General features: G+C 37.9%; 1 protein-coding gene across 4 annotated transcripts in view; it reads right to left on the reverse strand.

Moving 5' to 3' along the window:
• Window positions 1-21425, reverse strand: part of LOC144980692 (E3 ubiquitin-protein ligase TRIP12-like) — a 77754-nt gene that overhangs the window by 49909 nt on the left and 6420 nt on the right. For 3 of the 4 annotated variants that reach the window (XM_078928375.1, XM_078928374.1, XM_078928373.1), the window contains exons 3-11: window positions 19331-19803; window positions 16424-16940; window positions 14547-14836; window positions 8304-8384; window positions 5961-6056; window positions 4847-4932; window positions 2792-2989; window positions 1953-2045; window positions 140-301 (exon numbers count right to left, since the gene is read on the reverse strand). In XM_078928375.1, coding sequence (XP_078784501.1) covers window positions 140-301; window positions 1953-2045; window positions 2792-2989; window positions 4847-4932; window positions 5961-6056; window positions 8304-8384; window positions 14547-14836; window positions 16424-16940; window positions 19331-19803 — 1996 coding nt within the window. The remainder of the gene's footprint in view (window positions 1-139; window positions 302-1952; window positions 2046-2791; window positions 2990-4846; window positions 4933-5960; window positions 6057-8303; window positions 8385-14546; window positions 14837-16423; window positions 16941-19330; window positions 19804-21425) is intronic. The other variant, XM_078928376.1, reaches the window with a different exon arrangement.

Consider the following 21425-nt stretch of genomic DNA (forward strand, 5'->3'; position numbering starts at 1 on the left):
GTGGACAGATGAGGAATCCATCAGAGGTGGATACTTAGCGTTCCCATGCCCTATGGGGAATTCAATCCACCACAATGTCCAAAGAGAAAAAAAAAATCATCTAACCAGTCAGTTGATCTGAGTGTGTTATGTGACTTACTGAATGGCTGAGTCTCCCACTGAGCAGGGACAGGGAATCCCTCATATAATGGAACTCGTCAGACGACATGGACTGAACACAGTTGGCAGTGATGTTGAGGGCTCTTCTTTGGGCAATGATGCTGAAGAAATCCAGGAACATGAGGCAGGCTGAAATACCACCCTGAAATAAAACAAAATTGCAAATTGGTTTCAATAGTCTGATGTCACGTCCACCCAGCAACGAGCAGCTTGGTTCTAAAAAAAACAAAATCTGTACTTTTTACTCTTCATGCTGGCTAGAACTTTTTCACATGTCATGTGATCAGAATGTATAAAAGTCAAAACATGATGAGATTTATATTGTCTTTCTCCTCTGGATACACTTTTATGCTCGTCGGAGAAGTATTTCATAAGGGCGTCCGCCATTGTTCTGATAATTTAGAACCAGCTCCTAAGTTACGATGCGTCATTACGAGGGAAGTGACGTCACGACTGTTGAAGCCTATTGGTCATTAAAACTTAATGAAAATGAAAGTTGATGTCAAGGCTACCGCATGTGTTATTAACCAAAAAACTAGAGGGACCTAAATGAGACAATACAATGGAGAGAAAGATAAAGGGAGGAAATGTGACTCATAAATAAGGTAACAACACTAAACAAATGACGTTTGGGCCTTTGGCCTTTTTCAAGTAAATATAAAATATTTCGTGAAAAAGGCCAAAGGCAGAAATGCCGTTTGTTTTGAGTTGTTCCCTCTATGAGTCACATTTCCTCCCTTTATCTTTCTTTCCGTTAAATGTGTTATTTAATCCTTGTAAAGGTAACTTGTTGACTTTTAGAGTTAATAGGGACTACAATTTTTATCTCCTCGTAGGAATGATGATCGTGATGATTATGATGTTATGTTGATGATTATACTAAGGAAGGTAGTGAACATGATGTGACCGTCGCTGTAGTGTTGATGATGTGGTTTTGGCATACCTGTCTACTTGAACATTTCAAAATCAGTAGCCAACACAAAATTCATCAGTAATAAATGGTACAATTTTAGTAATACTCCCCCAATCAACAACAAAAAAGAAAAACAATAGTGCATATCTACAAAGCTATCATGGGCGTGAACTGAGCAGTAGCCTTTATAACTTTAAGGGAACATTTTTTTTTCTTCTTTCTTTGATAACTGCGGGACTTAAAATAAAAAAAATAATTGTTTTTTTTCTCTCTAATACTACGACCAAATGAAATCAAAATCCGTAATATTTCTTCCATTTCCGTATGTCCGAAATTGTTACCTAATTTCCGTAACAATTACGGGCGATCCGTAAAAGTAGGCAGGTATGTTTTGGTCATATTTTTTATCTACACCGTCGAAGGTAGTGAAGGTGATGTGACCATCGTCGTAGTGATAATGATGTGATTTTAGTTGTATTTTTGACATACTCAGATTTTTTTTTTTTTACAGTCTCGTGAAATTCAAGGAGTTTTCAGGAGACTGACGGGGTAATATCAAAACCAAGGAGTTTCCAAGGAATCCTGGAATTCAAGAAGGCCGCACAGGAACCCTGGGGGATGGCTCAACATTAACTTTTGGGGATGGCTCAACATTAACTTTTGGGGATGACTCAACATTAACTTTTGGGGATGGCTCAACATTAACTTTTGGGGATGCCTCAACGTTGACTTTTTCCTTTAGAGCTACTTGACATTCTTGTTACCTTTTACCAAAAACTTTCAAAATACATTTTTTTTAACAACAAAAAACAATAACAAACGAAGAACCCGCAACAAAAACAGGGGTAGATATTGCCATAATAAATACTTGGATACTCACGGCTTGCAGGACAGTTTTCCCATGTCTCTTGGACAAAGTCTCTAGAGCGGAGAGAGACTGTTCAGCCACATCGATACAATTTATCACTTGAAGCTGAAAGCCAAACATCGACAAAACATTAGATCAAATGATATACAATACCAACACCATCCCAAGTCTACAAAGAAAGTCAATGGCCCTATTAGACCACACACACACAGACTCCATTAACCATTATTTCCTGATAAAGAAACAGAGGATGTTTTATGTTTTTAAGGGTTTTACGGCGCTTGCAACACATTTAGGTTATACCAGCGCCAGTAAAAAAGAAGAAAATAGGAAAGACAAATTCTATAATTACAATTGCAACATCCAAGAAAAAGCAAAACAAAGGGGAACTGGGAACAAATAGGGAACAGATGTAGATTCCAAGAGCATACCATCAATGTACTTAGTTTGAGATCACATAAAAGTCTCATCCATTCACCAGTACAGAATCCCACTCAAATGTTTACAGAATACATAATAGAGAGACGATTTACAATGAAAAAAGTATCATCTTCCAAAGCTAACACTATAAATTTGACTGTTTCCCTTCCAGCCAGGGTATCTGGCAGAGCCAGGACAAAACCAAGTAATATCATCCTAAGACGGAAAGCATGAATGACTATGTGGTTAAAGACAGTAAGAGTGATAATACAATGACATGTAACTCGTACTGCAGTGACTGAAAATTTGGATTTCTGTGGCCAGATGAAGCAGTAAATGCGAATACAAAGTAAAGTGCTCTGGGGAAGTAAAAGTTCATGTTTACTTCTTAGAATATTATCAATTTCTCACAGACCAGACGAGGGACTAACCTTTTCTAAGAAGATGGCCACACCTTCCACCACGCAGGCCGAGGATCGAGGCAGAGCCTCCATCATATATGTGAGGGCCCTGCTGGCGTGAATCATCATCTCAAAATTGTGCTCCATTTGGAGTAGCTGGATGAGAGCTGGGACCACCAGCTTAATGGGGAAACCCACCAGACTGTCTTCATTGCCCATCACAAGAATCTACAGGAGGGGAAGAAGGAAAAAAAAAGGTTTAAATTAAATCTTTAAGGGCCAAAATCTAATAATAATGATGATGATAATAATAATAATAATAATAATAATAATAATAATAATAATAATAATAATAATAATAATAATGGTGATGATGATGATGACAATCTATTCTTTACAAAAAAAATAAGGTTGGGGATTAACATTGTTCCATACAGCACACGCTTTAGCACAGAATTACTGGCAAAAAAATCTTTAAAAAATGTGAGTTTTGTACCTAAACGTGTCACATTAATATGGACATGTGCTCTTTCATTAAATTCATGTATACAAGCATTCCTCTCCCTGTCCCCCATTTCCTCTCCCTCTTTTGCATACACATACACACACACAAACACAACCACACACGGAGAGAGGGGAAGGGGAAGGGAATAAAAAAAGAGAGAGGGGGAGAGAGATAGATAGAGAGAGAGAGAGAGGGAGGAGAGAGAGAGAGAGAGAGAGAGAGAGAGAGAGAGAGAGAGAGAGAGAGAGAGAGAGAGAGAGAGGGGGGGGGGAGAAAGCGGGGAGAGAGAGAGAGACAGAGAGATAGAGAGGGACAGAGACAGAGAGAGAAAGAGACAGAAAGAGAGAGAGAGAGAGAGAGAGAGACAGAGAGATAGAGAGGGACAGAGACAGAGAGAGAAAGAGACAGAAAGAGAGAGAGAGAGAGAGAGAGAGAGAGAGAGAGAGAGAGAGAGAGAGAGAGAGAGAGAGAGAGAGAGAGAGAGAGAGAGAGAGAGAGAGAGAGAGAGAGAGAGAGAGAGAGAGAGAGAGAGAGAGAGAGGTGGGAATGGAAAAACTAAGACTGCTAACCAGTAGGTATTTATCCAATCAAAATACGGGATTAGCGACATCCCCGCAAGCACCCTGAGACAAATATAGCTGGTTGGTTACAAATAAGAAAATAAATGAAGTTGATGTTACTCTGCTCTTTATCATTCTTTTTTTATAGACCGTTTTGTTTGTTTTGTTTTTAAGGGTTTTACGTCATTGCAACACATTAAGGTCATATAAGCGCAAGTAAAAAGGAAGAAAATATGATAGTAAAAAGTTCTAGAATTACATTTAAAGCACCCAAGAAAAGGTAAGACAAAGAGGAATTGGTTCAAATAAAAAACAGGTGTAGATTCCAAGAGGATACTATCACAGTACTTAGTTTGAGATCACCTAAGTCTCACCCAGACACAAGAACAGGTCTCAACTAAGAGGAACACACTCAAATGTTTACAAATCATATATAATATGTAAACAAAACATAACAGAGTATAAGAGAGAGATGATTTACAAGACAAAAAATATCATCTCCCAAAACCATAACTATACATTTGACTGTTCCCCTCCCAGCCAAGGACTCTGGCCAGGACAAAACTAAGCAATCTTATTCCAAGACAAAGACGGAAAGCAATTGAAAACAGATACAGTGGGATAGAAGACAGAACAAGTATCTCCCTGCCCACTCTGGGAGGTCGGAACCCCACCCAGTTTTTAGACCGCTACGTGCGTGTTGAAATCGAAGATGTCAGGGATTCGCTTGTGTATAAGAAAACAAATAGGAAGAACTAAAGCCTTTATATATAGTGCAAAATCTACTAATATGCTCAAAGCGCTTTCCTAGTGGTTCCAAGCTAACAGCAAAACTCAACATTCAGGACAAGACATTACACTTGTTTAGTGCTTTTTTCCAATTGTTACCATCCAGGTACTAATTTCAGAGAGAAATTGGTGAAATTATTTTAGGCAGAAATTAAAATGACCAACATGAATTGCAGAAGGACCTTAAGTAAAATAAGTCAACCAAATAATGACATTGTCATCCAAAGCTACCTGGCACATTTCCATGAGAGCAGACAATTGTTGGGCCTCGTCCCCTGTGGCTTGCAGACTCTGGAGTAGGTGTTGGACTTTGGTTACTGTTTCAGTCAGGAAAAGGGAGGGGGGTTGGGGCGAATAAATTTTAAAACTAATAAAAGCAATATTTCACTCAATTCATCTTAATCACGAGTCTTTCAACACAAAATCAAATTATCAAAACCATATTTGACAGAATAAAATCCAGAATTAAATTTTGATATTTGCCTCAGGTACTAGTTCAAGACCTGAATATGGTGTGAAAAAATGAGTAAAAAGCCAATACTATCCTAAGGACATATCTTTGCTCACAGTAGGACACCAAAATTTGACAAAACAAGTAGCAAGCCTCATGCAACTCAACCACAAAGCTGCACCCTTTGAATGGCTAAAAACTTTCATAGCTTTATTTGTGAGACAGTTGTATAGTTATTGGTTATTGTTCTGCTACTTACAACTGGTGAGCATTTCTTTAACTTCATATCATCTTTATACACATAATTTTGTGCGGCTATGTGGTCTCGTGGTATGACACTCGCTTTCGGATCAGAAGGTCCTGGGGTCGAGCCTCGTCTGCGCATGGTCGAGTCCTTGGAGAAGGATCTTTACCCACATTCTCTCACCGTACTCAGGTGTAAAATGAGTACCTGGCCGTTAACAGCATTGTCTCTGTCCGAAAAAATTGTAACATCGCCCAACAGGCGTCATATCCCATCCTAAATGTTAAATGTTGCTGTTGACCAAGGACCCCTTGTACAGCGCTTTGAGCACATTTAGTGGATATTGAGCTATATAAAAGCTCAATTTAAAAAAACAATTTTAACTGTAACATCTAAAGTAAAATCATTGGAAAGCCGATGGTGTGTGATGCTTAGCCACTCATCTTTGGATTGGAAGGTCTCATTTTATATCCTGGTGGCGGCGCCAACATTTTTTCAGGTTGTCTTCGGATTTTAATTAACGTTTGTAATGAAAAACTTGGCTGTGTAACCATATAATATGTTGATAAGACATTTTTAGCTACATCGACAATCAAACAAACAAACAAACAATAACACATATAAAGAGAAAAGAAAAGAAGAATACTCACATGTTCCACCACTCATGGTTCTGTGTAACAGCTGATGCATTCGAGGGCCCAAGGCTCCAAACAGATGAGAGGGCAGTCCTCTGGCCTCTAACAGGGCTGTCAAAAAAATAAAAATTGATAGTTTGAATTTAAAATTCTGAGAAGAGATGGCAGACAGAAGAAAGAGGAACTGAAAAAGGTAGAAGAGTTTTACTTCAAACAATGGTGTGATGATGATGAGTGGGTGGATTTTCTTCAATCAATTAAAAAATTATCCATGCATGTGCAAAGTCACTCAAAAGATAGAAAAAACAAAGCACAATAATTTAAGACCAATCCTACAATTCACCAGAGGTCAGTCAAGTAAATCTGATTTCTGATTGAATTATTCTTTTTTTTTAAATTCTTAACTCTTTCAAATAGAATATAAGTATAAGTAAGAGAGAATGAAAAAAAAAACAAAATCAAACAAAAAAACAAAACAAGATATGAACTCCACCACTTCCCATTATGTTTCAATGCCACATTCATGTATCATCAGGGTGAACCAGGTGCAGAAAAATAAATTTATAATTTGTAGTCAAAGTAATTAAAATGTCAAAATTTGGAGGGTTTCTCTCTCTTTTTTTTTCTCCCAATCTCCTCAATACTATTTTAATCACCTAATCAAATCTTACATATAATGTGTGATGGTCTGAAATAAAGTGTCGGGTGTCGCATTGACTTTTTCCAGGGCTGCCAAAACTCCTCCCTCCTATCTTGTCTATTATTATTTTCATCTGATCCCCGAGAGACCATGACATTGTATGTTGATCTCCCGGCTCTGCTTGAATTACATCGAACACATTTGCATCAACATCAGCATTCGTCGGCAGTAGTTGCTCTTCATTCTCTCCCTCTCTCTCTCTCTCTCTTATCTTAAGATGCCATCAACTGGGCATTCCATTAAGGAATATAGATAATCCATCAAACAACCATCTGATCCTGGGCATTCCAAGAAGGAATATAGATGATCTATCAAACAACCATCTGATGTAAACAGGAATTGCTCATATAGTCCAAAGAGAGCAAATTAGGAGTTACTCATCTCGACAGGGAAAAAAAAGCAACTAAATTACCTGAAGCGGAGTTTGAACCTGGGACCTTACGGGTCATATCATAGTCAGTGCTTTTTTTCTTCAACTAGGTAGATGTGGATACCGTGATTTATTTTCATATTGAGCAAACAGAGATATCAATAGCAGAGCATCTTGCAACTAATGCCTGCTCCATTGGTGTGGAACGTTCACTAGCTGGTCAATCAGGGAGTGAACATTACTGCACTGCGAAATGCCAGGTAAGCTAGCCTTTCTGTTCCAGTTCCAGAGGGGACTGGATATCATTGGTCTGTCAATCAAGCCTTTTTTGTTAACTACGATTAGGGGATTTCATTGGTTGGAAAACAAACAATTTCGTTGGACCAGAAACTTCACTTTGACTTTTGATTAAGTTGGTGATTACAGGTTTTTTGGGTTTTTTTTTGCTAAAACATATGTTGTTATGATGAGTTTATTTTTTACTAATGATATACAGGATATAAAAATTGTGACTTTGACTCCATGTACCTCTAGAGAGGATGTCGCTATAAGTGGGGCTGTGCAGTATTTTGAAAACTTACTACAGCATTTTACTCAAAAAAAAAAAAAAAAGAAGAAAAAAAAATTAAGAAGATGGCTCTTTACATGTACACAAACTTCAGGGATTCAATTTTTTCTCCCATGTGGCACGTTTTGTCGAGTCACAACATATGTTTTTTTTCATGTTTTTCAGGGTTTTACGGCGCTTGCAACACATTTAGGTTATATCAGCGCCAGTAAAAAGGAAGAAAATGGGATAGTAAAAAGTTCTAGAATTTCAATTAAAGCACCCAAGAAAAAGTAAGACATAGGGGAACTGGGGACAAATAGGGACCAGATGTAGATTCCAAGAGCACACCACCAATGTACATAGTTTGAGATCACCTCTAAGTCTCACTGGACACAAGCACAAAATCCAACAAAGAGGAATACACTCAAATGTTAACATTATACATTGAAAATAACAAATATAATAATACATAACAGAGAGATGATTTAAAAGGAAAAAAATATCATCTCCCAACACAATAACTGTGCATTTGACTGTTTCCTTCCCAGCTAGGACTCCGGCCAGGGCCAGGACAAAACCAAGTAATCTCATTCCAAGACAAAGACAGAAAGCATGTTGGAAAACAGTTATAAGGGGATAGAAGACGCAGTATACACCCCCTGCCCACTATGGGAGGTAGGAACCCCACCCAGGTCACAACATATATTACCAAATTAATGTGACAAATGACAGCCTTACCCTGTAGTCTGTTCATATCTGAGTCATCTGATTCATTGTCAGGTCCAGCACCTCCCACAGCCCCCAGCAACAAACTAGATCCTGGAATTCAAATAATTAAAAAAAGAAAAAAAAAAGCTTCTTACATCATCAAAGAAGAATATTTGAGAGCAGGCAGAGGTGCTAGCCACATTTCTGGTGTTTTATGGGATTTATAGCGCTTGAGACAATTTAAGGTCTTTTCAATAGTGGGATAAACAAAAGATAATTGATTTGAGTTTAGATGAACTTAAAGAGCCCTCTTTGTCTGTAAAAAATTTTTTTTAAATGGGAAGACAAGGCAACAAGTGAGGGGCAGCATCTTATATTCGGATATAGTTATTCAAAATACCCGCGCGGTCACTGACTATGCTTATCATCGCTTGACTTGTCGGGGTCAGTGTGATTTCAGCGGTGCGGTCCATTGCTTCGTACCAGAAAGGTACCGGGTTCGATCACCCGCTGCTGCGCTGTGTGGCCTTGAGCAAGTCACCTCGCCCTATCTCAATTTGCGGCGCTGCACTGCGGCTGATGCCTGGGTTATTCCAGTCTTCCCTTGGAATAGACCCTAGAGACAAATTTCCGCTATGGGATGAATGAGGGAATTTTTTTTCTTTAACCCATTGCGGCCCAAATTGCCCGATATCGCCCACCAGGTACCCAGCATCTTTGAACCCGTAAACTAAAAACGTGTGTGGAACCACTTCTTTTTATTTAGAAAACGAAAACAATTCGTTTGTCTGCTGTGATTTTTTTGAAGTTTGTCGACCAAATCAGTTGTGGTAACGTCCTTTTTTTTCTTTTTTTTTTGCTGGAATGGCGTTTGAATTCCTCAATCTCGGGCGTGATCAGCGTTATTTTATTGGATAGTGACGATGTTAGTGCTCATTCAGACACTGAATTAGACATTGAGTTTGAGTTGGATGCGAATTTTGATGACATTGACAATGGATTTCATGTTTTAATTTTATTGCATATTTTTCAACTTTAATTTTTTTTTTTTCAAATCAAAATTCAGTAGAATTACTTTAAACCAAAATTTTGGGGACCTTCTAAACCATTTTGGTTTAAAGACATTTTGGTTTAAAGTTCCCGTTTTGCGATGTTTTTCAAGTGTAGTAACTTTTTAAGAAATTTGCTCATTTAATCGTATCATGGGTTTCCCTTTAAAAGTAGTTGTTGAATAAATGCCGTCTTCGTAACCACTACATTTTTTAAAAATTATTATTATTATTTTATTCTTTTTTTGTTTTTTTTTGTGTTTTAAAAATATTTTTGGGGGTTTTCGTTTTCAATTCAAAATTGTTGAAAGAGTTGAGTTCGGGATGCCGTGTTTTTTACATATCTATGCATTTCAGACCATCATTTAATATCTTTTGGCATCAGAGGGGGGACAGTACACGACACAAAAACAAAAAAAATAGTTGTTTCGAGAGATTTGAAGAAAATTGACATAGAATTATTTAAAGCGGACCTCTCTCACTCTCTAACTACACATTGTGAGAAAGAAGTGACTGGTGACAATTTTGATAAAGCAGTTATTAGTGTTATGGATAAGCACGCACCTCTCACAACAAGATCTGTGAACATCAGAAAAGAATCACCATGGTACAATTTGGAGGTAAAACGTATAAAGAAAGAGAAAAGAAAAGCGGAGAAGAAATGGAAAAAATCTGGCCTGACAACTGATAAGGAAACTTACATATCATTCAAACATAGACTCAAAGAGGCGACAATTAAGGCAAAGCGTATCTACTATCTTGATAAAGTTGATAACATAAAAAGTCCGAAGGAGTTTTATAAAATCTCAAATAAGCTTCTAGGCAAAGAGATCAAAACAAGCCTGCCACACCACACTGACGACAAGCAACTCGCGGACTGCTTTGTAGAGTATTTCATGAATAAAATAACGATACGGAGTGAACTTGACACAGACGAAACAGAAGCAGAATATACCTCTTTTTATGGTGAACCCTTAACATCTTTCAAAGAAATTTCAATAAATGACACAAAGAAAACGATTCTCTCTAGTCCTAGCAAATCATGTAGGCTCGACCCTTTACCAACATCCCTTTTGAAGGAGTGTATTGATGAACTTGCACCTTACATCACTGAATTGATTAATCAATCATTAAGGGAGGGAGTTGTTCCAGAAAGCTTCAAGAAAGCATTGGTGAAGCCATTGTTGAAGAAAGCGGGACTTGACAGTGATAATTTTAAAAACTTTAGGCCTGTATCAAATCTACCATTCATTTCCAAAATTCTAGAAAAGATTGTACTAAAACAACTTTCTTGTCACGTGAAACATAATAACCTCGATGAGTGCTTTCAATCGGCCTATCGGCAAAATCATAGCACAGAAACAGCATTGATGAGAATCACAAATGACTTGCTGCAAATTATTGATCAAGGAAAAACCACCATCCTTAGTCTTCTCGATCTTTCGGCGGCCTTTGACACCATCGACCATGCCATACTACTTCGAAGGCTACAAGTTACTTTCGGCATATCGGGCACTGCTCTAAACTGGTTTGCATCATATCTTACTCAAAGAACTCAATCAGTTTTAATTGGGGAAGTAACTTCGTCAGAGCGTGACCTTCATTTTGGTGTACCTCAAGGATCCGTTTTAGGTCCAGTCCTTTTTGTACTTTACACTTCCCCTGTTGTGAGAATCTTAGAGCAACATTCTCTCGCTTACCATATGTACGCCGACGATACCCAGATATATAGCATGTGTTTGCAATCCGATATAGTTTCAAAGATAACTTGTTTACGAACAATGCATCAACCATGTGATGAGATGGATGTCTGCAAATAGATTAAAATTAAATGGCGACAAGACTGAAGCCTTATTCATTGCTAGTTCAAATAATAAGACAGATCCATTTACACTGGCACTGACAATCAACGATAATGATAAAATACAACTCACAACATCAGCAAAAAATCTCGGCATCACCCTGGAGAGTGATCTGTCTATGAACAAACATATTAACAATGTGAGAACAAGTGCTATCTGCATTCTAAGAAATATCAGAACAATCAGACCATTTATTAATAGGGAAACTTGCAACAAATTGGTAACATCTTTGATATTCCCGAAAATGGACTACTGCAATGCACTGTTTGTTGGTCTAACAAAGGACAAAATAAACAAACTCCAGAAAATACAGAACATGGCAGCCCGCGTTGTACTACAGAAAGACAGAAAAACTGCAGCTCCCGAATTACTACAGCAGCTGCATTGGCTGCCAGTGGACCAGCGGATTAAATATAAATCTTCAACTATCGTTTTCAAATGCCTGGAGGGCTCGTCACCAGCATATCTCTCAAACCTCGTTGAACGGTATAACCCACAGCGATCGCTTCGATCAACGAACGACCTCAAATTGAAAACACCCCGCTGTCGAGTGAAGGCTGGTGAACGCGCCTTTCAGCATTCTGGTCCAAGGTTGTGGAATTTACTACCACTAGAGATACGTTCTTCGTCTTCACTAGAGGAATTCAAGCGTCGATTGAAGACATTCTTATTCCGACAGGCTTTCTTTTGATTATGTGTATAATTAGCGTTGTTCGTGTACTGTGTTAGGGCTTCATTATTAAGTTAATCTTTGTTATGCGCCCAGAGCCCTCCTGATGAAGGGATGTTTGGCGCACTATAAATCTATACCATTATTATTATTATCTCCGTCTTGATCAACTTTTTTTTCATCGACTTCACATAGTATTTTGATTTTAAACTCCAATGTGTAAGCACAGTGCTTTCTTTTAGTAAAATGTAAAGCTAAAATAAGATCGAAAGTTCTTGTGTGATAATTGATAATGAATGATAGCAGCTACTCAGAGGTGAAGTGAAATGGAAATGAAAAGGCGTGTCAATGCTAAGTTGTTTACTACACATCTCTCTTTTGTTGAAAAGCCATTAGGTTCAAAGGCCTAATTACATAGAACCCCCCCCCCCCCCCCCCCCCCTCTCAAACACACATTCAAAGTTAAAATGAAATGGTATGTCAATGGTAAGTTGTCTACCACCCCCCTCCTTATTGTCATGTTGAAAATCCAGTCAGTTCCAAAGCATCAACACATGAGCGAGAACATCTCACTTGCATGATTCTACACCCCAACTCCCCCTCTTTCCTCATTTTTCGCCTGCCAGTCACCCGTTGTCTTCCTTTTCCAGTCTGCGATCGTGGTGCTGGCCAAACCCAAGTGCAGTGATTGAAGTGTTTGCCTACCCCCCACCCCTCACCCTCATCTTATACTTACGCTCTTTGTTTCAATATCACCGGGCATTATTATGTGGGGCCACCTTCCCAAATTTTTGAAGAAAAATAGAGAGAGAAAAGGGGAAGGTGCTCTCAAGTTGTTTCGGTTTAAAGAAAGTCCTTCTTAGAAGTATTTCGGTTCATCGTAAGAATTAGGACAAAGATAATGAAGAAACTAGTACAATTTATTAAATTCTTTGCGGTTTAAGGTATTTTTCGGTTTAGCTTCTTTCGGTTTAAAGTAATTTTACTGTATAAATCAATAGTCCAAAACAATACATCAAATTAAAGGCCATTCATTCTTCTTTCCAAAACAGCTTTTATTTTGTTTCTAGCATGCCTCACATTCTTGCAATCAATTTTTTAATGAAGTGTACTATGCAATTTGGAAGAGTTATCTCCCCTCGCACGGTCTGCAAGAGACATTTTTTCAGATTATACCCGACCAGCAATGGGTTAAGTTATGTAGATTCGTAGACTTGCCAACAACCATCAAGGGACTTCATTTGTTTATACATGACCCAAGAACATATATTATTTGCATATATGTATTTTTTAAAATTTCATGATTTTATTTAAAAACTGCATGATACAATATCTAAATTTAATGGTTGATCATAATTTAGTGGACAGATCTTATAAAAAGAGAGCAGGAATATCCGTTAACAATTCAAGGCCTGTCCTGTTGTTCCAAATGTTTAATTCCTCATCCTGGAAATGTATTAACTCTTTAGTTGCCAGGCATTCTGTGACTGATATCAATCCCAGTTGCCAAGCCTTTTTGGCAAAATGAATTCAAATTCAGTGCTTTCAGGAGAAAAAAAAATCAATAAAAATAAACGAATCATCACACCTTCCTCAAATTTTCATGGATGTATAAGAATAAAGAATAAACCTAGTACGTTGCGACGTAATCAGATATGCAAATAAGGTCACATGACCTTGGCAACCATCTTGGAAACCTAATTAATATTCAATTTTTGTGTATTATTCATACATTTTTTGACATATATCTCCACCATAAATATATATAAATTGATTTTTATTTTTGGATATGGTTGATTAGTGTTTAAAAATAGAATACAGATAAAATCGTTGTGATATCTTTTCATTTACTGTATTTTTCTCTTTGTGTTGTTACGAAAAAATATATAGGAAATTTTTTCTGCCAAAGCATCCGGAAAGTAACTTTGAAAATATTTTACACGTATTGATTTTTCCTCTTTACTGAATCCAATATCCATTTCTCCTGACCTCTCACTAAAGTCAATAAGCCATTTTGCAGGATTGTATATCTCCCCATGTGTTAAAACACATTCCAAATCCACTGGTCGCTATCACCTCTTGCGTTTATGCCTTCTGTTTTGAATACCCAAATCCTCATCTCGAGCCCCCTCACAATACTGAAACCACTTACTGAAAATCATCCAAGATAACCCTGGCATCAGACATTAAACTACACCTCAAAATGAAAAATAGGGACTAAGTTTCTTTCTCAAAGAAAAAAAGTGAGCTGCTAAGTAGCAGGGTTCAAATGCAGGTCCCTTGAGTGTCAGCACAATGCTCCATCCATTCAGTCATCTCATTCCCCTAAGTTGTATTTAATTTATAAAAACCTGCTATAATAAATGACAACCCATATCTACCCAGAGCAGCTTTGTGGTCTAGTGGTATGGCACTCGCCTTTGGACCTGCAGGCTGCTGATTCGAGTCCCACTCTGGGCAGCGCAAAGTTGAGTCCTTGAAAACGGCTATACAGGTACTCACATTCACCAACTTCAATTGTAAAATGAGTACTAGGTTGGTAACAGCAGTGACTCTGTTGGAAAAATTGTAATGACTCCTCAATCTCACTCTACACGCTAAGTGTCGCTGCTAATTTCAGATGACTTGTAAAGCTCTTTGAGCACCTTTAATGGTTATTGGGCTGTATAAAAGTTGTTTGTTTTTTTTTTACCTTGTCCTTCTGCCTGTGTCATAGGACCAGCTCCATCCCTTGGTCTGGCTCCCGATCCCGCTCCACCACCACCAGGACTACCATTGGGGTCTGACATCTGTTGCTGCTGTTGTTGATTACTGGAGGACGACATTGATATCCCTGAAGAAGTGGTGACTGGATTAAGGTGGTGCTGCACACCTCCTCTTCCTCCGCCTTTCCCGTCTGCTCTTTCCCTGGCTGCTACAGAAGAGCCCCGACTCGTACCAGCTCTCCCAGAGCCTCGACTTCCCGCAGACGAATGCCGCCCACTGTGGGGGAAAGGAAACATGAGATAGCAATGGGCTATACTGAAAACAATCGCGTACTTATAAAGCTTACAGGACATGAGATGACATTTGCTGGCTGTAAATGTTTTGACTATTTTCTCATTGAGTACATTGTTTGTTTTAAAGCATTTTATGGCACTTGTGACACATGTAGGTCATTTTAGCACCATTAAAAAGGAAGAAACTGGGATGATGAAAAGATTCCAGAATGACAATTAAATGGACATGAGACAAATAGGATACAAATGAAAATTCTAAGACCACATTATCACTGTACTTAGTTTGAGATCAGCCAAAAGTCTCATCCAGAAACCAGCACAGGATCCCATTGAGAAAGAAACACTCAAATGTTTACAGGATTTATCCAAAAGAGAAACCGTATCCAATACATAGCAGAGAGAAGATTAACAAGAAAAAAAAATCTCCAAAAACTAAACTACACACTTGATGGACAATGGAACAAAAATAGAAAATTATAGAAACACTGAAAAATGACAACCTGTTGTGAGTGTTCTATCAACTGAGCTATCAGAACCCCCAGATTTATATAAGTGACAGGTTTACACTTTTCTTTCCACCAGAACTTCTCGTCTATGGTCAGGTGACTTTGTGATATTTTAAAATTCATATAAATACCTTATTATCCCTAATGGGACGAACAGGCAGTTTAAAAAAAAAAAACCTGTTAAACCACCGACCAGATTGCCTCTCTGCAAATCATAGTGGAACAGTCTCTAGAATGGAACTCTCCTTTTATTGTCAACTTTCTGGATTTCGCTGCAGTATTATCAGAGCAACATTGTGGAAAATTCTGCCACATTATGGAATCCATGAAAAGTTGGTAAACCTTATCAAGGAAATGTATGAAGGAACAAGTTGCAGTGTTGTACATGAAAATCAGCCTGCTGACAGCTTTGAAATTAAGACTGGTGTCAAGTAGGGATGCTTGTTCTCACCATTCCTGTTCATGCATGCCATCGATTGGCTAATGAAAGAAACCCCCAAAGGGCGAAGAAATGGCATACAGTGGACTCCCTGGACACAATTGTATGATCTGGATGGAAAAGAACGGGGCAGGAAACAGTGGGTGGAAAGGAAATAAGAAGAAGACGATGGAGGTGGATTGGACACATCCTAAGAAAGAATGACTCCACTATGACAAGGAAAGTATTGGACTGGAACCATCAGGGCAGAAGATCAAGGGAAAGGCCACGGGGAACATGGAGAAGAGTTAAAGGAGTAAGTAAGTGATAAGACATGGAACAAGATAAAAATGTTAGCTCAAGATAGTGAGGGATGGAAACTTTGTCTGTGGCCTATACCCTGACCCAGGATGAAATAGGCAATGATGATGATGATGATTATCCCTAATAAGCACCCCCCCCCCCCCACGCTCTGTTGGTACACTACACACCAAACACCCTCCCTTTTATTTTTAACATGATGGGCAAACAAAGTCATGTTTCAATTATTCTTCCATGTTTTTAGTAACAAATTAGCACAACTTTTTGAGTCAAATAGAACGGTAAGCTTAGTAGAGATAACATGGTCAACAGGTTGTGTGCATACCTGTTGCTGGCGCAGGATCCCGTCTTTCTGTTTCGGGTTTTCCCACCAGAAGACGATGTTGATGAAGAAGACTCTTTGTCTTTCAATTTCTTTGGACTGTCCTGATTTCCAGGAGATTTAGAGTTTTTTCTCTTCTTTGAAGAAGAACTTCCCTTCAGATGATCCTCCGCCTTCTTGGCTGGGGACGGAGTTTGTTGTTCTGGCTTGGCAGCTGTAGAAAACGATGTCCCAGGAGCTCCTGTCTCCACACAAGAATTCAAAGTAGGACTGGGCACTTTCTCCTCGTTGGAAGATGAACGCAGACGTTTTCTTGGTGTCAGCGATTTAGTAGAAGAGATAAAGTCCTCTAATTCTTCAACTAAATCCTCCGAGTCGCTGTACAACTGGAGATTGTCTAGTTCAAATCTAGAGGTTGATTTTGGCGGGGATGTGGGGATGACTGGAGCTTTGTCCTTCTTGTTTTTCTTCTCTGATTGCTGCTGATGTCGCTTCCTTTTGCCTTTACGACTTTTTCTGGCTGTGAAATTGATAAAATGAATTAAGTAAACAAAGTGAAAACATGAAATGACTTCTTATAAAATACTATGATGATTATCAAACTTAATCTTCTGAAATTACTATGCTTCTGCCAGATTAATGGATTCATAATAAGATGGAATAATTGCATAGGCATAAAATGACGAACCCTTCATTCCTTTCAGCCAGAAAACATTTATTTCATACGTTAATAAATTAAAGGTCTGAACTGTGAACATGGGTGAAAGCTTTCAGGGTCTTCTTTGTTTAAAATTAAAAGACAAACCAGCCATGCTGCACATTTAAATCCGTAACCCTACCTGCCGTCTTAAATATGTAACAGAGTCAAGATGCCAGCAAGCAAATAAATTATAATATTCTGTTCCCGCAGTTTTTTTTCCATTTTAAACCCCAAAATCTGTCATGAAAAATTGCAAACTTTGCCAAAACTATGCCGCAGGTTTTACAAAGTTCAAACAGGTTAAACAACACATGATCCTTTGAAGTTTCATGAATCAATTTTAATAACAAGAACCGAAATTTATTAAAGATACCCAGAAAAGAAAAAAGTAATACATCTATTTTATAAATGTAGTCTAAGACGGACAAAATGGCGACTTTTTGTGGCTAAAATAGAATTTTGCGGTCCTTTGCCGCCAAGGGTATTATTTGCGGCCACGGAAAACTGGACAGATTATTATAACCTAAATATGCTGCTGAGCTTTTAACCAAAGATTGTTTAAAAATTCTAAAAACATGAGGCCTCATCAAAGAAATTCTAAATAAAACGCAAATATCAGACTTTTTTGGCAATACTGAAGTAAAACCTTTTCAGTTAAAATTTCAATCAGCTGCTTAAGAATAAATAGCATTATCATTTAACAAAGTAAAAAAGTAATTATCATCATGCATATTTTATCTCCTAAGATTCTAACATTCTACCTAGTGGATCATGAGATAAAAAGCTGTGCAAGCCTGTGAATAAACCTTAGCAAAACTCAATGACAAAAACAAGTGCTGGGAAAGAGAAAACAACTTGGTGCATGTTAATGTTTTCAACTCGGGATGAGCAGCAATCTTGAGAGGAAATTCAATTGAATCAATCTTTTAGGCAGGATTCGGACAGGGTGGAGGAGTGAACAGGATAGGCTGTCATGAAAGACTGACAAAGGACGGAGGCCAAATCAGTCATTAAGAACAAGGGGTAGATGGAAATGAATGAATGAATGAATCGAGGCAACTAAATACACACCACAATTTAAAAATTGTTAAAAATCGTTTTTAGCTGTTATATTTCTATATTTTAGTACCAATCACATGATCTTAAATTGTAATCCTTAAAAAAAATAAAAGCAATGAATTGTTTGTGATAAAAAATATTTCCTAATTAAAAAAAAAATTTTTAACGGACAAAGAATTTTTGAACATTTTTTTTTTTTACAAAAATAGTATAACTCGAGAGAATTCAAAATGTTTGTTGATTTCTCTTTGAAATCAAAATACCAGACCAGACACAATACTTGCATTTGAATCATCTCAGACAGATAAAATGGAGGAGTAGGTAACGAGTGGGAGAGATTGACATTAATATGAAAAACAAGCGGGTTGGACAGTTCTCTCCTTCTGTTTATCTCTCTCTTTAAAAAAAAAACAAAACGGGATAGGTTGTGGAATTCTCTTTCATACAATAAAAAAGAAAAGAAAATTTAGATACGTTTAAAAAGAAATTTAAAACTGAATTATTTAGAAGAGCTTATTTTGACAATTAATATGCTTCACATGTTTTAATTTAGGGTAAATAGTATAGTAATGTGTATGTAAAGAGTTTGCATATGTGTATGTGGAGAAGTGGGTTTGCGTGTATGTGTGTTAGTGCATATGATAGTTTATATAGTCTGAGAGACTGTTAAGCGTTATATGGCACTTATTAATGGGCGCTATATAAGTATATTATACGCGGGTAGGCTGATATATATGGTAAAAAAACTGATTCATGTGACGTCATTTGTGCTCATAAATGAGCGACGTCACAATCTAAGACAATAAGGTCGAGAAAATGTATTATTAAAGTATTATGTTTGTATGTGTTGTTGAAAACAAAAAAGTTATAACAAAACAGTACTTATATATCAGCCCACCCTTGTATTATAATTATAATTATTATTATTATTCAATAATTTAATAACGGTCCACATGAAGAAACCCGTGACAACTGATTGTAAACCTTCATTTCCCATTTGATCTACAAGTCAGTTTAAATGAGGGGTATAACTCTTTGATTAGGATGAATGGGGAAGGGAGGGGGGGGGGGGTGGGGAATAAATCAAGAAGCATGGCCTCTCTGGATTGTCAAAGTGCAAAAACTCAAACTCAAATAATAGTCTCTCTTGCCTTTGCTTTTCTGTATTTCCCCAACAGCACCGTCAGATTGGAACTCAGCCTCGTCAAATGAGCTATGCTCCAGATATGACTGTACTTTTCTTGGGCGCAAGGACCTCAGAGTCCTGTTATTTTTCACTGTACCTTTGTCACAACTTGTGGCAGCAGCAGCACTGGCGACAGCAGTAGAAGTGTCTTCTGAACCGTCTCTGTTAAGAACAGCTAAGTCTTCCGCAACTGCAGTGGGTGATAGTGAGATGTTTAAAACTTTTGCTGGAAGAGATGACAATGCGTCTTGTTGCTGTTGTTGTTGATGATGATGATAATGAGGATGAGAAGTGTCAGGTTTCAGATGATCTGCAACTGAGGTAGCTGTAGATGCTGATGTACTGGATGTAGTCTCCCTCCTGGATGAATATGATTTCCTGTTACGTTTACTCGACTTCTTTATGGATGAACCAGATTCAACAGAGTGACTACTTGATCTGAAATTGTTTTGAAATGTTCAAAAGTTACAATCAACAAAACAGACTCATCACACGATAGATTATTTTCCTGTAAATAAGAGAGAATAGGATATATAAGGTATCTTTCAAAATCTGTGCCTGATCTTGTGCATTGGTTTTGTCCCTAGTCCCATCGAAATGTTTATACCTCTTACAAATTGAATCATCCCACTATTATCAATATAATTAAAGGAAGTAACTAAAAATGTAGGTGCCAGAGAAAAAAAAAGAGGAAAAAATTTATTTTCATGTAAAAAAACAAAAACCATAGAGAAAAGTGGTACCACCCAGACCAAGGGTGCAGAGCCCGCCCCAAAATTATTTATTTGGGGGGGGGGGGGGGGGGGGGTAGTAGTATATGACACTTGTGGTTCCCTACCAAAAAAACCCCCCATGTTTTCGCTGTTGTCATAAGTACAATATTAAGTATAACGGAAAAAGAAGTCAAAATTGTATTGCTGTGGTGTTTAGGATAATGATGTGTTGCTAGTGGAAATAATGGTAAAAATTATGATGTGGAGGCAGCAGTGATCGTGATGATGAAGATAAACGTAACAAATGATAATGTTATCAATATAAAAAGATTAATATAATTATATAGATAAATTACAAATAAATAATTGATAATTATTGTGGTGTTGATGATGTACTGGTGGTTATAGTTCTTGTAGTGATGATGTTCTGGTGGTGAGATGTAGTGATGTTGACAATGTACTGGTGGCTGAAGTTGTAGTAGTGGTAATAGTGATGATGAGTGGTGGTAGTGGTTGTAATAATGGCAGTGGTGATGATAATGTGGTTATGGTGGGAGAGGTTGTGGTGGTGATGAGTGATGGTGAAGGTGGTTGTGGTATTGATGATGATGATGTGGTGGTGGTGGTGTGGTAGAGGTAGTATAGGTGATGATGTGGTGGCGGTGGTAGTTGTAGTAGTGGTAGTGTTTTTAATGATCTTGTGGTGGTTGTGGTTACAGTAGTAGAGGTAATAGTGATGATGTGGTGTTGGTGGTGATAGTAATAATGATAGTAGTGATGATGATGTGGTGGTGGTGGTGGTGGTTGTAGTAGTGATGGTAGTGATGATGATGTGGTTGTGGTGGTGATTGTGGTAGTATAGGTGATGATGTGGTGAAGGTGGTAGTTGTAGTAGAGGTTGTAATGATGTGGTGTGGTGGTGATTGTAATAGTGCTAGTAACGATGATGATGATGTGGTGATGGTGGTGGTTGTAGTAGTGGTGATAGTGATGATGATGTGATTGTGGTTGTATTAGATGATGATGTAGTGGTGGTGGTGGTTGTAGTAGTGATAGTAGTGATGATGAAGATGCTGCTGCTGCTGATGATAACGGTGGTGGTGATAGTGACAGTGGTGATTGTGATAGTAGTAGCAGTGATCATCAATGTGACCATGGTGGTAGTGCTAGTAATGATCGTGATGTGGTTACAGTAGTAGTAGTAATGGTAGTGATTATGATGGTGATGATGATAGTGGTAATTTTTATTTATAATTTCTGGAAATCAAAATTGTAAAATAGCGGGTTTGAAGCTGGACCTTGATGTCGATTCAGCTGGAAACCGCTAATTAGTTGGAAATTCCCACT

This window comes from Berghia stephanieae, chromosome 10, assembly GCF_034508935.2.
Source record: "Berghia stephanieae isolate SIO BIC M18660-M18661 chromosome 10, UCSD_Bste_1.3, whole genome shotgun sequence".
In the NCBI taxonomy this organism is placed as follows: domain Eukaryota; kingdom Metazoa; phylum Mollusca; class Gastropoda; order Nudibranchia; family Aeolidiidae; genus Berghia; species Berghia stephanieae.